The 17,493-nt window shown below is 39.8% G+C and overlaps 1 protein-coding gene across 4 annotated transcripts in view; it reads left to right on the top strand.

Moving 5' to 3' along the window:
* The first annotated feature begins 10,261 nt into the window (after positions 1 to 10,261).
* MIGA1 (mitoguardin 1) overlaps positions 10,262 to 17,493 on the top strand; it is a 96,498-nt gene continuing 89,266 nt past the window's right edge. For 3 of the 4 annotated variants that reach the window (XM_047726474.1, XM_047726472.1, XM_047726475.1), the window contains exons 1-2: positions 10,262 to 10,392; positions 13,157 to 13,270. In XM_047726474.1, coding sequence (XP_047582430.1) covers positions 13,172 to 13,270 — 99 coding nt within the window. In that variant the 5' untranslated portion in view covers positions 10,262 to 10,392; positions 13,157 to 13,171. Of the gene's footprint in view, positions 10,393 to 10,497; positions 10,743 to 13,156; positions 13,271 to 17,493 lie in introns of those variants that run through there. The other variant, XM_047726473.1, reaches the window with a different exon arrangement.

The raw sequence follows: 17,493 nt of genomic DNA, 5'->3' as shown, positions 1-17,493 counted from the left end.
GCACAGAAGTATTAGGCAACCCAATTCAACGCTGTTTTCTCTCCTCTCCTCTTTCTTCTACCAACTTCTTAGGGCTTAGAGTCTCTTAAAGTAATTCCGTTTCCTTTTCCACATGTGCAAAGGAGAAATTCATCTCTCCCATTTTCCCTTAGGCCAAAATCAAGATCAAATGAAATATTTATTGAAACCTTAGTATTTGCTTAGTGCCTAGAGCACTGAAAGAGACCTGCCTTCTAATTTATGTAACTTAAAATGTGTTCAGTTGATTGCTACACAAACAATAAAAGCAGTTAAATTAATGAAAATTATTGTTAAAATTGCCAGTTTCAATCTATCTGATTATCTCTAACTTTGTAGTCTCCAATATGGGACCATGTAGCCAAGTACAATGCAAGATGCTCAATCTCCATCAGAATCAAGTAGAAAATATGGGAGCTTCTACTTCTACTTTTATGATGAAAGTGGAAAAAAATGAACCTTTGCTAGCTAGAAAGGGATTGACACCAATACCTCAGTTTGCACCGCAATGATCACCTACCTGGGTTCACTGAAGGAGAAACGAGGTTTCACAATTTGGAGGATGCCTATGACACAACCATTCCTTTTTTTTTTTCTTTTTTTCAGCATATTTCAAAATATTGCAGTTTACATTCCACAAGGTTGTAGGCAATGTGGTTAATTTTTATTTTTAAAAATCGAATATCTAAATGTTTTAACTATTCCTCATTTGTTAAGAGTGATTATGAAAAACATCTGTTCTCTGATGTTTTGCTCTCTGGTATCAGACTTAAAGGAGAGTTGTATAGATTTATTTGAAAAAAGACAGTATTGGGACCTCTGGGTGGCTCATTCGGTGAAGTGTCTGCTTTTGGCTCAGGTCGTGATCCCTGGGTCCTGGGATTGAGCCTCTCAGTGGTGGCAGACTCCCTACTCAGCAGGGAGCCTGCTTCTCTCTCTTCCTCTGCTGCTCCCCCTGCTTGTGCTCTCCCACGCTCTCTGTCAAATAAATAAATAAATGACAGTGTTTTAAATTTTCTAAACTTTGCTATGATGGCAAGAGGCTCTCATCAATATGCTAGTTGCAAAATTTTTTTAATGTGTACATTTAATATTTAATCAGAGTAAAAATGGTGGGGGAGAAGAAATGAAGTAAAGGAAGAAGAAAAGAAATAGGGGTAGGAAGAAGGAGGAAGGAAGACTATTGAGTTGTCACATCAAAACAAATACCTTCTCATTTTTGCAATTGAGTATTGGCAAGTGAAAATGTCACAAAACATACATTTGATGTTTATATACCTGAGGCTGAAAAAGCCTTTGCAAATGCTCTTCCCTGAGTCAGACATGCTATTACCAGACTCTCCAAAGTTCCATCCCTCATTCATCTGGCTACCCCCAGCCCTGATATTCCTTGTTTAAAGATTTTATTAATTAATGTTTTTTCTTTTTTAGAGTGATAAAGAGCATGACTAGGGGGAGGGGCAGAGGGGGAGAGAGAGAATCTCAAGTCCACTCCTTGCTGAGCACAGAGCCCAACATGGGCCCGGCCAGGATCTCACAACTCCGAGATCACAACCGAAGCTGAAATCAAGAGTCAGTTGGTTAACAAACTGAGCCACCCAGATGCCCCTGGATACTCCTTGTTTAAAGCAACACTGTTTACCCTGTTATTCCTCCTTTCAGCATCCTGTTATGTTCCCTTCAGATAATTTATTATAAATTTTAATTATGTTAAGGTTTTTGTGTATATTTAATTTTTCGCCTATGTCTTCAGAACTGTAAAGCTCAGTGAGAGCAGTATTTTTGTCTTGCTCACAATATTCTCATAGTCCAGCTTTGAAAGACTCAGATATTTGTTGATTCTCAACTGAGGATGGTGGGTATTTGCCCCAAGGTGGACATGTGGTAATATTCCTGAGGAGGACTGGAAGAAGAGAAATTAGCTACATTCCTTTGCAGTAACATGACAGGAGAGTCCAAAACGTCATTAGTGCCACTATTGGGAAACCCTGATTTAAACTGAGGCTTTATGTTTTTGGTTATAAGTGACAGAAACGCAAACTGTTGTTCCTAACGTGATGAACAAGAAGGATTTGGTAGAGGACAGGCAGAAACCAATTTTATTGTTTCTCATTATTGTCTCTGAAAATCTCTGAAGATCCCTTTCTGCTCCTAGGATCAAATCTTAAGCAAAGCTTTAGCTTTTCCAGTCACTCCCAAGTAATTAAAAAATCCTCCAGTCATGTTCTAATAATAAACAAATGGTCTTTTCTCCCAGGTATTAAAAAATCCTGTCCGGTGTAATGTCAAAAATGCCAGAACCACACAGGTAAAACATTATCTGCCATTCCCTTCCTTCCCTCCCTACCCTTTCCCTTGACTTGCTTTTCATTTTGGGCTGCTCCTGGGCTGAGGAAGATAAGGACAGAAAGGATCTTTACTAACTAGGATAGTTATAGCCTGGTGTCATTGCCCTGTAGGTTTAGCGGAGGTCTGAGGCTTATCTTCCTCTCCTGGAATCATCATTCACCTATAATCCCTTGGCTCAGCAGCATATCTTCTGGTGTACCTTATGACATATGCCTTAGTCCCCTGGTTTCCAGGGATCCATCCAAAGGTTAGGATCATCTCACTCCTATTGGACAGTCAATATTGGACAGTCCTATTGGACAGCCTCTCTCAATATGATCCAATCCAGCTCTCTTACATGGATGGACTCCTCACTTGGTCCACCAAAAGCACATGTGTATCTTTCACAGAAGTTTGGGCTGTTCTTAATCAGCCTGTGTGCATCTTTTGCTTGGAGGCAGTCTTAGCCAATTGACTTAGGGCTTCTCTTGTTTTTTCTTGTGTGTGTGTTTTTTTTTAAAGATTTTATTTATTTAGGTGTCAGAGAGAGAGGCAGCACACAAGCAGGGGAAGTGGCAGGCAGAGGGAGAAGCAAGGTCCTCACTGAGCAAGGATCCCGATGCAGGACTTGGTCTCAAGACACTGGGGTCATGACCTAAGCTGAAGGCAGACGCTTAACTGACTGAGTCACCCAGGTGTCCCTGACTTGGGACTTTTCAAATGAGAATCAGTTCCAAGTCTTGTCTGTCTAATATGCCAAAGGACACACGTCATCTTTTCAAAATGGTCCTCTTAAAGACTTTGAGACTTGGCTTGAGATGAGGGGGAAGAATTTACCTCTCTACCCCCATTAGAGTATTTTGATTTGGATGCGAAGGTATTTGGCATTGACTTTTGAGGCTCTGCCAAGAAAATCCATTTTTATCTATTCATAAATAGAGCAAGGGTTCGGTTTACTCTAGCTTGGGGATTCTCAAAGATAGCACTACTGACAAGTTGGACTAATTCTTTGTTGTGGGGTATGGTTCTGATGCATTGTAGGAGGTCTAGCAGCATCTGTAGTATCCATTAGATGACAATAGCACCTCCTCCCATTGGTGACAAAATCACCCCTACTTGACAGTTATTGCTTTAGTTTGGATTGGTGCTTCTCAATCTCTTTTTTGATGATCAGATTAGATCATTCAGAAAATTAGGTCAATAGACAAGAATGCTCACAATTAGAGGTTTCCAGCAAGAATCACCATCTGGGCATACCTATAAGCCACCTGAAGCACATAAGTGAGCCCATGTACACCATTTCAGATGCTATTAGGCAGAAAAAAAAAGAAAAGGAGGGGGTTATTGGCTCTTTAAATCCAAGGAAGGCTAACTAGAACTGGGAACTCAAACATTACTAGGATGCCCCGTGATCTCTTCATCGGTTGTTTCTTGAATTTGCCATCTTGCAGTTTTCTCCAAGAACAGACTTCCTAGTTTAAAAAATCCCAAGTAATGGGTTCATTGTCTTTACCTTGGTTAGGGGCTGCTCAGAAGCTTTCAGCCAAAGATTCAGGGTCATTGAAGAACAAAGCAGCTCAAATGACAATTATGTGAATGCATGAAATGGAAGTTTCCAAGAGAGAAAATAAGAGGCCAGGTCAACCTGATATTATACAGCAGAACAAAACAAAACAAAAACAAAACACAAAAAATCCAGATACTGGCTTAAAGGCTAAGCAAAAAGATTTCTGATGGGCCAGAAGAGGAAGGATTTTTTAGACAAAGGGAAGAACATAGGCAAAAGAATATCAACAGAGATAGTATGCCAGATATGGGAACCTACAAAAGATCAGTATTACTAGAGCAGAGTTTGAGGGCAAAGAGTCAGGGAACAGGCTAGACAGAGAAGACAGATCATGAGTGATTTTGTCTGCTAAAAGAAATTTTTCTTCTGGAGATCCATGAAGAAATTTAAGAAAGGCAGCAACATGGTGAGATTTATATATTGGATTACTTGGGTAGCTATGAATGGCATAGATGGAGGCAGACTATTGTAGAATACAGACAAGGGAGGCTAAGGACCTAGCAGCAGAGATGACCATGAGAGCTACTTAGGAGAAAAAATCAATAGAGGATCAACTGACTCCGTGGGGAATGGAACCTAGGAAGATTTTTCTGTACAGATCATCTTCCTTCTTGCATAGATTACTTGGATAGTTCCATGTCTTTCTGACTCTAGTCTCTCCTCTAATCTAATGCCATTATTCTAAACACAACTCTCTCTAAAACATAAATCCAATCAAATTCAATAATTGTTCGTATATCCACAGATTTCCACAACCAGCTCAATCTAAGCTTAGAATATTTCACTGCCAGGGGCACGTGGATGGCTCAGTCAGTTAAGTGCAAGACTCTTGATTTCAGCTCAGGATTGTGAGATCAAGTCTCCAGTTGGGCTCTGTGCTCAGTGTAGAGTCTGCTTGTCGCTCTCTGCTTCTTCCACAACCCCCCTCTCAGATGAATAAATAAATAAAATCTTTAAAAAACAAAGCTAATCAAAAAAGAAGTCCCATACCCTTTAACAGCAACCTCCATTTTCCCACAATCCTTCCAACACTAGGCAAACTAATCTACTTTCTGTCTCTACAGATATCCCTGTATTGGACATTTCACATAAAGAGAACCATATAGTATATATATCTTTTATGATGGGCTTCTTAGCATCTTTTCACATTGTAGTGTGTACACTATTCCTTTTTTATAATCAAGTAATATTCCAACATGTGGACACACTATATTTTATTTATCTGTTCATTAGTTGGTAGATATTTGGGTTGTTTTCACTTTTTAGGTATTATGAATAATGTGGCTATGCACATTCACGTACAAGTTTTTATGTGAATGTATCTTCTACTTTCTTTTGTGTATTATTTAAGAATGGAATCACTGGGTCACAAGGTATCACTATGTTTAATATTTTGAGGAACTGAATCTGTAATATTGGATGTATACAGTCATGTGCTAAATTAACATCTAGAACCATAGTCTGAGTTCTTTTTTTCCCCCCATAGTCTGAGTTCTAAATGCCTTGGTCAGCTTTGTTCTGACTTGTGGAGAGTCTACCATACACTTCTGGGTGGGTAATGAGAGCAAAGATAGAATGGCCAATATATACACTTTGGCATTATACAGATTTATTTTTTTTTATTTTTTTTAAAAGATTTTATTTATTTATTTGACAGAGAGAGATCACGAGTAGACAGAGAGGCAGGCAGAGAGAGAGAGGGAAGCAGGCTCCCTGCTGAGCAGAGATCCCGATGTGGGACTCGATCCCAGGACCCTGAGATCATGACCTGAGCCGAAGGCAGCAGCTTAACCCACTGAGCCACCCAGGCGCCCCTGGCATTATAAAGATTTAAAAGGAGGTCCTGAGTTATTTCTGGGGACTCTGCCAGGTTTTAACAGTTAATGGAAAAAGTAATTGCATATATGAATTACTTAAAGAATTTATTTAGGTGATGTAATGTTTTTTAACTAAAGTACTGGACTTTGGTCAGACTTAATGTTTTCACTTGGTAAGTGCAGTTTCCACCAATAGTTCATGAAGTTCACTGGACATATATTAATGAGTCAGCTAGAGTGAGCAGTGATCCTATATATCCTAAGTGAAATATCAGATACACACAATCAGTGCATTAAATCTATCTTGGGTGCCTTCTGCATGTGACTCATTCCTAAATGCTGGCTCTTTTCTTACAGGGCCCTTTTGTGGGTTCCTCAGTAACCTCCCCTCTTGCTAGGGATCTCTCACTGTACTATCTCCTAACATTGGGGGCAAAAATCTGTGGCTACCATTTGGATAGTCCACTTAGCTCCTGGTTCAAAGACACACTCTCTTAAGCTTATTCAAGTCTGGCTACCTTCTGTGACATTCACATAACCCCCAGGATAATTTTTCTTGCAAAATTGCAAGTACAGGCCTTTTCCACTGTAGCCCTTTCTCTGTTCTGCCATCAAAGACCTCTTTGGATAATCTATTGTCTTTAGACTTTTCAGGTAACATAAACTACAGGGCACAGAAGTCAAATGGTCTGAGTTTGGGGCATGGGGGTGGCTTGGTTAAGCATCTGCCTTCAGCTCAGGTCATGAACCCAAGGTCCTGGGATCAGCCCTGCATTGGGCTCTCTGCTCAGCAGGAAGCCTGCTTCTCCCTCTCCCTCTGCCTGCAGCTCTGCCTACTTGTGCTCTCTCCTTCTCTCTCTGTCAAATAAATAAGTAAAATCTTAAAAACAAACAAATCTTGCCCGAGTTTCTGTAACTTCCTTTACTTGGCTTGAGGTGGGGGTAGGATGGGATATGCACTTTCCTCTCCCCACTCTTGGGAAGGGGGAGGAAAATGCACAGCACTACAGAGAAGTGTTTCTTAGGCATCTTCATTTTTCAGTCTTCGATCGATTCTGCCGTATCATTCCCTGGAGGTATGTGAGGACAGAGAATTGCTAAAGGGGCTTCACATTATTCCTGGCATGCATTGTGTGGTTGGTCTAGCACCCTTTTTAAGAATACTTAGCACACTTGACATTTCTTTCTTTCTTTTTTTTTTTTAAGATTTTATTTATTTATTTGAGAGAGAGAGAAAGTAAGAGAGAGCACAAGTTGGGGGAGGGACAAAGAGAGATGGAGAAGCAGACTCCCCACAGAGCAGGGAGCCAGATACAGGCCAGATCACAGGACCCTGAGATCATGACCTGAGCTGAGGGCAGATGCTTAACCGACTGAGCCATCCAAGCACCCGGGATCTATTTCTTTTAACTTTGGAGCCTCAGCCAAAGGACATGGAAAATTCCCATTGAATATGACTACATCTTAGAAATTTGTGCCAGGATTATTCTAAATTCTTAACCATTTTTTGGTATCTTGGACCCCTCTGACATTCTGGTAAATGGCAAATTAGAGACCCCTTTCTCACATGACATTTCTACGTGCATAAAACAAATGTGTAGGATTACAACAGAAACCAGTTATGTGGCAGTAAACTTTAATCCTCAGATCCCGTGGAGTTACCTCTCAAGTTGAAAACTTACATAAGAATCCTAGTACTTTACAAGAACTATTACATTTATCTTCCTAACACCCCAATGAGGAAAATGAGACATAATGAGGTTAAGTACTTGGCCTAAGACCATGTACCTAGTAAGAGGCAGAGAAAGGATTTGAACCTGGGCAGTCTAAAACTACAGTGTTGTTTTGAGATTATGCATATGAGAGCTTCCAAATTCATTGATGGTTGGGTAATGATTTCCTTGGGTGAGGGACAGACCTTTAGAGTTAACCAAGCTCCATTTTTCCCCTGGGCCAGAATAACATAAGGCATCATCTCCAAGGGTGCCTGTCTGGCTCAGCCAGTAGAGTGGGCAACTCTTGATCTCCAGGTTGTGAGTTTGAACCCCATGTTGGTTGGGTGTAGAGATTATTTAAAAAAATAAAAAATTTTAAAAGATTTTATCTATTTATTTGACAGAGAAAGAAAGACATAGAGAGAGGGAACACAAGCAGGAGGAGTGGGAGAGGGAGAAGCAGGCTCCCCGCTGAGCAGGGAGCCAGACGTGGGGCTAGATTCCAGGACCTTGGGCCCCTGACCTGAGCAGAAAGCAGATGCTCCATGAGTGAGCCAAACAGGTGCCCCTAAAAAAATAAAAATAAAAAATAAAATCTTAAAAAACAAAGCCATCGAACACAAATATGAGACTGTGCCTTCTTGATGCTTGATGCTGCATCTATGTGGAATACCCTGTCCTGTGGTTTAAGCCACTATTTGGTTTTCTTGTAGCTAACAGCATCCTAACTGATACACGTACAAATGGCTAAGATTGTGTGTTAACCTTAAAAATAAAACAGTCATTTATTTTACCAGCAAAAATGGGTTTATTTGGGAATAACAGAATTGCAATTTGGGACTTCGCAAGCAAAGTATGGCAAAGCTATAGGCAAATGTAACAAACACAGGAGAACATTATTTTATGGAGAAGGAGAAAGATGGGAGGGGTTGTTTTGAACGAAAGGCCTTTGGAAAAAAGCCAGGGTTTGGGATGATGATAGTTTCTCACTGGCTGAGTTGCAGTAGTCCATTTCTTCTAGAAGATGCAATGTGTACCTTTCCTGTTGGGTCCTGTGACGGATGATTCTTTCCCTGACACTGAGTGGTAAAGCTTTCCCTTCCAGCCTCTCCTTAAATCATCTTTTTTTTTTTTTTAAAGATTTTATTTATTTATTAGACAGACAGAGATCACAAGTAGGCAGAGAGGCAGGCAGAGAGAGAGGAGGAAGCAGGCTTCTGGCTGAGCAGAGGGTCCGATGCGGGGCTCGATCCCAGGATCCTGGGATCATGACCTGAGCTGAAGGCAGAGGCTTTAACCCACTGAGCCACCCAGGCGCCCCTCCTTAAATCATCTTGAGTCCACTTTAGTGGGGTTTCCCTTCATTAATTTTAGCAATTAAATATTCCACCAATCCTGGAGAAGGGAGTCTTGGAGCAAATTACATTGAATTAGAAAAGTAACAAAAATATGGTGTTTCTTATTCCCTCGTTGAACAGTAAAAGCCATTACGAGTATGTACTAATACCTCTTCCGGAACATTTATTGTAGAATTAAAAGAGAAAATGTTCTCAGTAGAGTTAAGAACTACTGCTCTTCCCCTTACGCCGAATGTTTGGAAGTTGTGGGAAGTAGGGAGGAGGCAGCAGAAAGGAGATTGGGAGAATAAACAAAAAACAACCTTTCAGATTCCAGGTTCTTCATCTGTTAACAGCAACAGATATTTTATAAGTGCAGAATATTTTCACACAGAGTTTTGTGCACTTTGTTATTATTCGTCTAGTAATGCCACACATCAGCATTGTCATTCTCCCTATTTCCCATTTGACTAAATAGAAATCTTGAAAACTAACAGAAATGATTATTCATTCCTGTTCCTTAGATAGGAATAATAACAACTGCTGTCATGTTTTAGCTATCCTTACAAATTGTTTTGACAGTTCACCACTAATATGCTCAGCAATTGGAAGTTTTAAATCTGAAGGTTTGGTGGAATGTTTTGGCTCAGGACGGGATATGGAAACAGTATCTTTTTTTGTTGTCGTTCGCCATGTCTCTCCTCCCCCATCCCCATTCGTTTACTGTGTTTAATACCTCAGAACAGGGTATACTCAAAACCTAAAAATACTCAAAAGCCTAAAAACTCGTAGTTGGCATATTTACATATTCGAATTCAGCGGGAAACGTGATGAAAAAAGAGTAATTGAAATCAATAACTACATCAATACAGGGTTAGAATGCCTCAACATTTATTCGTTTAAGTGCTGAGGATCTACAGCAGTAGTTTTGTGTTTTTTTTTTTTTTTTTTTAAGATTTTTTGTTTGTCAGAAAGAGAGGGAGAGAGAGCAAGCACAGGCAGACAGAATGGCAGGCAGAGGCAGAGGGAGAAGCAGGCTCCCCACCAAGCAAGGAGCCTGATGTGGGACTCGATCCCAGGACGCTGGGATCATGACCTGAGCCAAAGGCAGCTGCTTAACCAACTGAGCCACCCAGGCGTCCCTACAGCAGTAGTTTTTAATCTGAGATCCTTGGATTGGTCTGGGGAGTCTGAACTTTAATATACTGTAATATATTGTTTCTTTTAACAACATATGAGTGTGTCTACGTGCATTTTTCTGGAGTAAAGTGCCCTAGTTTTCACCAGATTCGCTGAATGTCCCTAGAGCCCTCAAAACGCTACAAAATACGATACCAGGTGACAGCATTACAAAAATGCATTTCTTCTTAAGTGGTTTTTTTTTCTTATTCGGCAAGGCAGAAACCTCCTGCCCTAAACAAAAATGGCGGGAGCGGCTTCACACGTTGCCCCTCACGCTGAAAGGCTAGAAGGCCCCCGCCACATTCTTTCCACCTTCCCACTCCTGACCCCGGAAGGACTCCGCCCCCGCGGCCAAGCTGCTGCTCAGCGCTGGGCTGTGGCCGGGAAGCAGGCGTGGGCCAGCCGCACCTGGCCTGGAGGAGCACCAGGTACAAGGGTGGAGATGCAGGGCGTTGGAGCTGGTGGGGTCGCTAAGCCCGCCGGGCTGAGGCGGCGGGGCTAGGCATGGTGGGGCGTGGTGGGGCGCCGGCTGGGGCCCTGGCCTTGGCCCTTGAGATTCTCAGTGCTGGTGAAGGAACAGAAAGCCAGAGAAGTCCCCACGCCGGAGGGAGGCCCGCACGGGCAGCACTGAATCAGGGAGGGCACCCGACTGGTCCGAGCCCGACTGAGGGCGAGGGCGGGCGAGCCGAGAGGGAGACCCCTTTCCTGGTCCCTTGGTAAAGAAGGAAGACCGCTGAGGAGAGTGCTCTGGGGATCGGGGGTGGGGGTCTTGGTGGAGGTAGGAGCCGCTTGTGGGTCTGTGTTTCTGTTTGAATGCCAGTGGTTTGAGCAGGGAGTGGTATTTGAATGGGGAAGATTACGCTTTCTTTGCAGGTGCTTTCAGAGAATAATATAGCATTGGGAGGGATTGGGGCGTTGGGATCCTCTGTCAATAAAGTTGCTTAACATTTATATTCTGGAGGGAGGACTCCGGAAGATCTTGCTCTTGCACAGACTTTAATTATTATTGTTCTATCATTATTGCAATGAAGCATATCTGTGTTTTTCTCAGAGTTCGGTTGTATGGATTTAGGCTTCACGTCAAAATTTTTTAGGCTATTTCAGACTTTCATTTTTGCTTAAATTGTAAAGTCCAATCTGTAGAACAGAATTTTAGGGTGTTTAGAAACAAACTCTATCATACTTTTTAGCTCCGCAGTGGTTAGCTGTAGAGAAGCGAGTAATATTACATAATACAGTATTTTTGTAATGTTTTAGACTCTTTACGAATTTGAATATTAAACTGCCTTAGTGTTCATTTTAATTATGAAATTCTTATGGAAGCAACTGAAAGTCGGTTTTTTTTTTTTTTTACATTATTCTATTATTACTAAGTTTGGAGTCATTCCCTCAGTGATTATAAGTTAAAGGGAGTGAGGTAGTTAGGATGCAAAAAAGGAGATTTGTCAGAACTCTTTTAAGAAAACCCCGGCAGTTTAAATTGAAAAGTTTGCTTTATTTTCTTTCTCCTCTCTTTAAAAAATAGGAATCTTTTATTATGGAGAAAGTCACTTTGGGTGAATTACTCAGTATTTTTTTTTTTTTTTTAATGTAGCAAAGATAGCTCAATGATCCAGAATCTACTTAATTGCTAAAAATGTTTCTCAAGAAGTTGTCAGTTTTAGGGGGGTGGAGGGGATAAGGGTACCTTTTTTTATTCTTTTTAGTGTAACAAAAAAAATAATATATGTAGGTGCATAAAAAATGAAATATTTGAGAAGACTTAATAATGAAAAGGAATGATTCCTTCCCAGCCTCCCTTATACCCCAGAGGACCATTTTTCTCTTGTTTGTTTATGGATTCCTTTGTATTTCTCAGTAATATATTTGTATCATAGTTTATTGGTTGGAATAAATGTGTTTCAATTAGAATTATACTGAGCCTGAACCATTGTCATTAGAATATGTGTGAGGGGGCATTAAGTTTATACTCTGTGTCAGTAGTAGGGAATAAGGTTAGTAGGTTAGTGTCAATAGCAGTAACCCACCTGTGTTTTATTTGGAAGGAGACTACTACTTAATCAGTGGTTTTGATACTTGTGTGAAGAAAGAATATTAACAGAAAAGGGTAGTCTACTGGAGTCTACAAAAAGAGAAGACGTATATGCGGAAATAAAGGACTTAAAGTATAGCTAGCCAGTAAGCTTTTATAAAGAGATTGCTAATGATTTTTATTTTCTCTTTAGTTATGTTTATGTGGCCCTATTCAAGGAAAAAAAATATTAGATTTGGTAGACATAAACATTCTGGTTACTGGAGAGGCCTATTCTCTTGTGTACCAGACACCTGTCTCTGGCTTTTAATTGGCCTAGATAAGGGGATCCAGGGATCCATTAATTTTGTGCTCACTAGGCAGCCTTTTCAACTTTTTAAAAAAATTTAGCTCCTTACAGTTTATTATTTCAGAGAGGGTATGTTTTGATAACATATTTAAGTATTCTCTTACTAGATAGTATATTTCCTTATTATAAATGAATAAATTTTTAAGATAACGTATACATCAATACTATGTGAATTTGTTTAGGCACACAGATAAAATTGAGTTTCTGGCTTTGAAAAGCATAGACCCAGAGCCTGAACCATTATGTTTCTATGAAAGCTACCCTTAAGGGCTTTTCTGAGAGCTGCTTTCTCTGTAGACATCTGACTTCTCTTTCTTTGGTTTCAATAGAAATAGGCATTAAAACAATTAAAATTTCATAGCATGTATGTGGCATTTCTTTGAAGAACTTTAAAATGGGCTAGTAGGAGAATAAGTGCCTGAGTTCTGAAGTTCAGTGAACTGAGCTTTCTAGCCCCAGGAGTCCTGGTCCCAGTCAGATTTCCTTAGTAGGAAATAAGTGGGAAGAAATCAGTTTTAAATTATGATTTAAAAGCTGAAATGTTTAAGCAGAAAAGAAAAAATCTAGAACCTGCAATTTTCTAGAGAAAATGTGCTACCCAAACTCTCAGTTCAAATCTAACTCATTTCTTTTTGGGTGCTTTGGTGATTAATAAATAAACTTTTAGCTCGGATAAATTTGGCTCATAATTTTTTTCAGGGAAGTTTATCATGAATAATTAACTGCAAAAAGAAAAAACTGATAGAGTTAAAATTTCAATTTGTCTCTTTCATTTGGTGGCTCATATGTTTTTATGTTTCATTTAATGAAGATTAGAAGAGGAGTCATGTCAGAAGAAACAGTAAGCGAATCACAGTTTTCCTTGAAGACAGCAGTACTAAGAGTGTTTGATCTTCCTCTGTCTTGGTACTATTCTCTCTCCCAGGTAAAAAAGAAAGAAACATGAAGTTGAATAATAAATTTATTGCTCAGAGCATAGTATTTTATTTACAGTATTTAAATTTCAGTTGAGGTTTTAAATGGTTCAGTCAAATGTTTATTAAGGTGGTTTAATACTTACTTGGTTTTTATTTCATGGCTTTTAGTTGTTTTCATATTCAGGACTTTTTAAAGAAATAGTCCTGGGGTACCTGGCTGCCTCAGTTGGAAGAACAAGTGACTTTTGATCTTGGGGTCCTGAGTTTGAGCCCCATGTGGGTGTAGAGATTACTTAGATAAATTAACTTAGACAAAATCGTTCTACCTTTTTTTTTTTTAAGAGATTCTTTTATTTATTCATTTGAGAGAGAGAGAGAGAGCAAGCAAGAGCATGAAGGGGGAGGTTAGAGGAGGAGGAAGAAGCAGTCTTCCCACTGAGCGGGGAGCCTTGTACCTCATAAATGGAATTATATAATATTTGTCTTTTGGGGACTGCCTTATTTTACTTAGCACAATGTCCTCAAGGTTCATTTATTTTGTAGCATGTCAGAATTTCCTTCTTTTTTTTTTTTTTTTTTAAAGATTTTATTTGTTGATTTGTCAGAGGGAGAGAGAGAGTGCACACAAGCACAAGCAGTGGGATCGGCAGGCAGAAGGAGAAGCAGGCTTCCTGCTGAGCAAGGAGCCTAATTCGGGACTCACCTGAGCCAAAGGCAGACGCTTAACTGACCGAGCCACCCAGGCGTCCCAGAATTTCCTTGTCTTCCCAGGTTGAATAACATTTGATTTTACATACATACCACATTTGATTAATCCATTCATCCACCACTGGGCATTTGTGTTACTTCCATCTTTTGACTCTTGTGAATAATGGTGCTATAAACATGACTGTATAAATATGTATTCAAGTCCCTGCTTTCAGTTCTTTTGGATATATACCTGATGTGAAATTGCTGGATCACATGGTGATTCTGTGTTTAATTTGTGGAGGAACTCGCATATCTCTTTCCATAGTGGCTCCACCACCACTTTTCATTTCTGCCAGCAGTGGACAAGAGTTCTGGTTTCTCCACATTCTTACCAACACCTGTTATTTTCTGGCTTTTTGATGGTAGCCACCCTAATGGGTATGAGTTGGTATCATTGTGGTTTTGATTTACATTTCCCTAGTGATTAGTGATGTTGAGCATCTCTTCATGCACTTACTGTCTTTTTGTATATCTTCCATGGGAGCAGTCCCTGTATTTTTAGTATTTGCTTCTTTTTTTTTTTTTTTTTTAAAGATTTTATTTATTTATTTGACAGAGAGAGATCACAAGTAGATGGAGAGGCAGGCAGAGAGAGAGAGAGAGGGAAGCAGGCTCCCCGCTGAGCAGAGAGCCCGATGCGGGACTCGATCCCAGGACCCTGAGATCATGACCTGAGCCAAAGGCAGCGGCTTAACCCACTGAGCCACCCAGGCGCCCCTAGTATTTGCTTCTAATGCAATTTGTGCTTCATTGTGCTAAAGAAAAAGGTATGTATAGAAAGTAGCATTTAGTTCTCTAAAGTTACACCAAATTTCATCAAATCCAAGATGTTGATTTTTGACATTTCAACATTTGCAAAACTTGCTTACATATTGAAATGAATAGTATCTCAGATGGGTGAAATATAGTATAATTTTACATGTATATAGGAAAGGAGGTTGTACAGTTAAAATGTATGAGAATAGTAATTACTACCTAGGGTTCAATATGTTTAAGACGTTGTTTACGTCCTTTATACATAAAATGTCTCTAATCTACAAAGTAACCCTGGAATTTGGAAATCATCTCAATTTTACTAATCTAGAGGCTTCAAGAGCTTCAGTAACTTGTCTAAAAGGGCAAATAATAGGGATACCTGGGTGGCTCAGTTGGTTAAACATCCGACTCTATTTATTTATTTGAAAGAGAGAAAGAGAGTGTGTGTGCAGGCAGGAGGAGGGAGAGGCACAAGCATACTCCATGCTAAGCACAGAACCCCACACAGGGCTTGATCTCAGGATCCTTATATTAGAACCTAAGCTGAAATCAAGAGGTATACACTACTTGATCATATATAGTATTCAGTGTGACTGAAGTGATTTTAATAGATGATGTAAGATAAATAGGGATTTATTTATTTAAGATTATTTTTATTGACATATAATATATTATTAGCCCTAGGGGTACAGGTCTGTGAATTGTCAGGCTTACACATTTCACAGCACTCACCATAGCACATACCCTCCCCAATGTCCATAACCCACCCACCCTCTTCCTACCCTGCAATCTCCCAGCAACCCTCGGTTTGTTTTGTGAGATTAAGAGTCTCTTATGGTTTGTCTCCTTCCAACAAATAGGAATTTAAACACCTTCAGTGATGCATCTTGATTTATGTTTCACCACTGCGGAATTGTGTGATCTTTGGCAGGTCACTTAACCTCTTTGAAGCCAATTTATCATATTTGACATGCAATAAAGATGAGTGAGCACTCATCAATAAATGTTAACTCCTATTATATTTCCCTGTGTTATTTATTTAAGTAATAATACATTTTCCAAGTATTTGTTCTTTCATTTAGTGAATATATACTCTAAACAAAATACTTCTGTCTCTTTTGCTTCTGTACTTTTCTTAAGGATTGCTTTGGAATATTACTGTTTATCATGTTAATAGAAACAGATTCTGATTTTCAGCTGGCAACCACAACATGAAGAGGCAAGTAGTTTAGTTGATTCTCCAAATTCAGAGTGTTAAGTGAGAAAGACAAAGACAAATTCTAAGCACTTAGGATAAAAAGCTGTCTAAATGCACTGTAGCATCCTGAACTGGTCCTAGAATTAAAAAAGAACATCAGTGGAAAAACTGGTGAAATCAGAATAAAGTCTATAGTTTAGTTAATAATATTGTACTGTTAGCTTTTTCATTTTGTTTTAATGTAAATTTTTTAGTTTTACAAGAGGTTATATAAGATGTTAATATCAGGAAAATCCCAAGTGATGGGTATATAGGAACCCTACTATCTTTGCAGCTTTTCTGTAAATCTAAAGTTATTTCGGGGTGCCTGGGTGGGTCAGCTGGTTAAGTGTCTGCCTTCGGCTTAGGTTATAATCTTGGGGTCCTGGGATCAAGCTCCACATTGGGCTCCCTGCTCAGTGGGTAGTCTGCTTTTCCCTCTGCCTCTGCCCCTCCCATGCTTGTGCTCTCCCTTTCTCAAATAAATAAAATCTTAAAAAAAATTATTTCTGTTTTAATTTTTTTTTTAAAGATTTTATTTATTTATTTGACAGAGAGAGATCATAAGTGGGCAGAGAGGCAGGCAGAGAGAGAGAGGAGGAAGCAGGCTCCTTGCCAAGCAGAGAGCCTGATGTGGGGCTCTATCCCAGGACCCTGAGATCATGACCTGAGCCGAAAGCAGAGGCTTAACCCACTGAGCCACCCAGGTGCCCCCTGTTTTAATTTTTTTAATTACCATTAAATCATAGCTCACATTTTTGAGTGCCTGCTACGTGTCAGATATTAAGTTATGTATGTTATCTATCCACAACAACCTTATGAGGAAAGGGTTATTCCCGTTTATTCAGAGTTTACAGTTTGCATGCAGTATGTTCTAGTTATCAGAAAGATGCATTCAAAGTATATCTATTAAGCCTCTACTGTGTTTCAGTCAAGACATAGTGTGGTGAGCAAGATGTAGGCATAGTTCCAGCCCTTACTGAGCTTAGAACCTTAATAAAGTTTGTAGAGACCACCCCTTCATCCCTGCTCCCCCTGCCGCCAAAATAAAGGTGTTGTTAAGTACTGTGTTTGAGGAATAGATCAACTGAATCCTTTTGCTGAGTAAAGGGAAATAAGGTTATTAGAACAGGAGACTTGTGTGTGATTAACTATTCTCTGTTCCCAGAGAACATTAGATGGTGGGGGAAAATTGACAAAGAGCATTAATCATAGCATCAGGTTATGAAGTGGGCAGGGTTGTGAAATCTGATCATAAGGAGTAGTGTTCTTTTCCTTTGTGTTTTCAGTGTCTGGGCCATAAATAGATGCTCAATTCATGTTGAATGAATAGGACATGTGTCTAGTTTTCATTTGTCTGGAAGTGAGGAAATGAACTGCGTCACCACAGAAAACCCCTCTGAGCTTTAGGATTCGGAGATGCTATTTCCAGTGTTGCAGGCAATGATATAGGAAGCGATTGACTTGCCTGTGGTGGAGAGGAGTAAC

This window comes from Lutra lutra, chromosome 4 (genome assembly GCF_902655055.1).
Source record: "Lutra lutra chromosome 4, mLutLut1.2, whole genome shotgun sequence".
NCBI lineage: Eukaryota > Metazoa > Chordata > Mammalia > Carnivora > Mustelidae > Lutra > Lutra lutra.
Note: the sequence above shows the minus strand (reverse complement) of the source record. Positions and strands in the feature narration are given on the sequence as shown.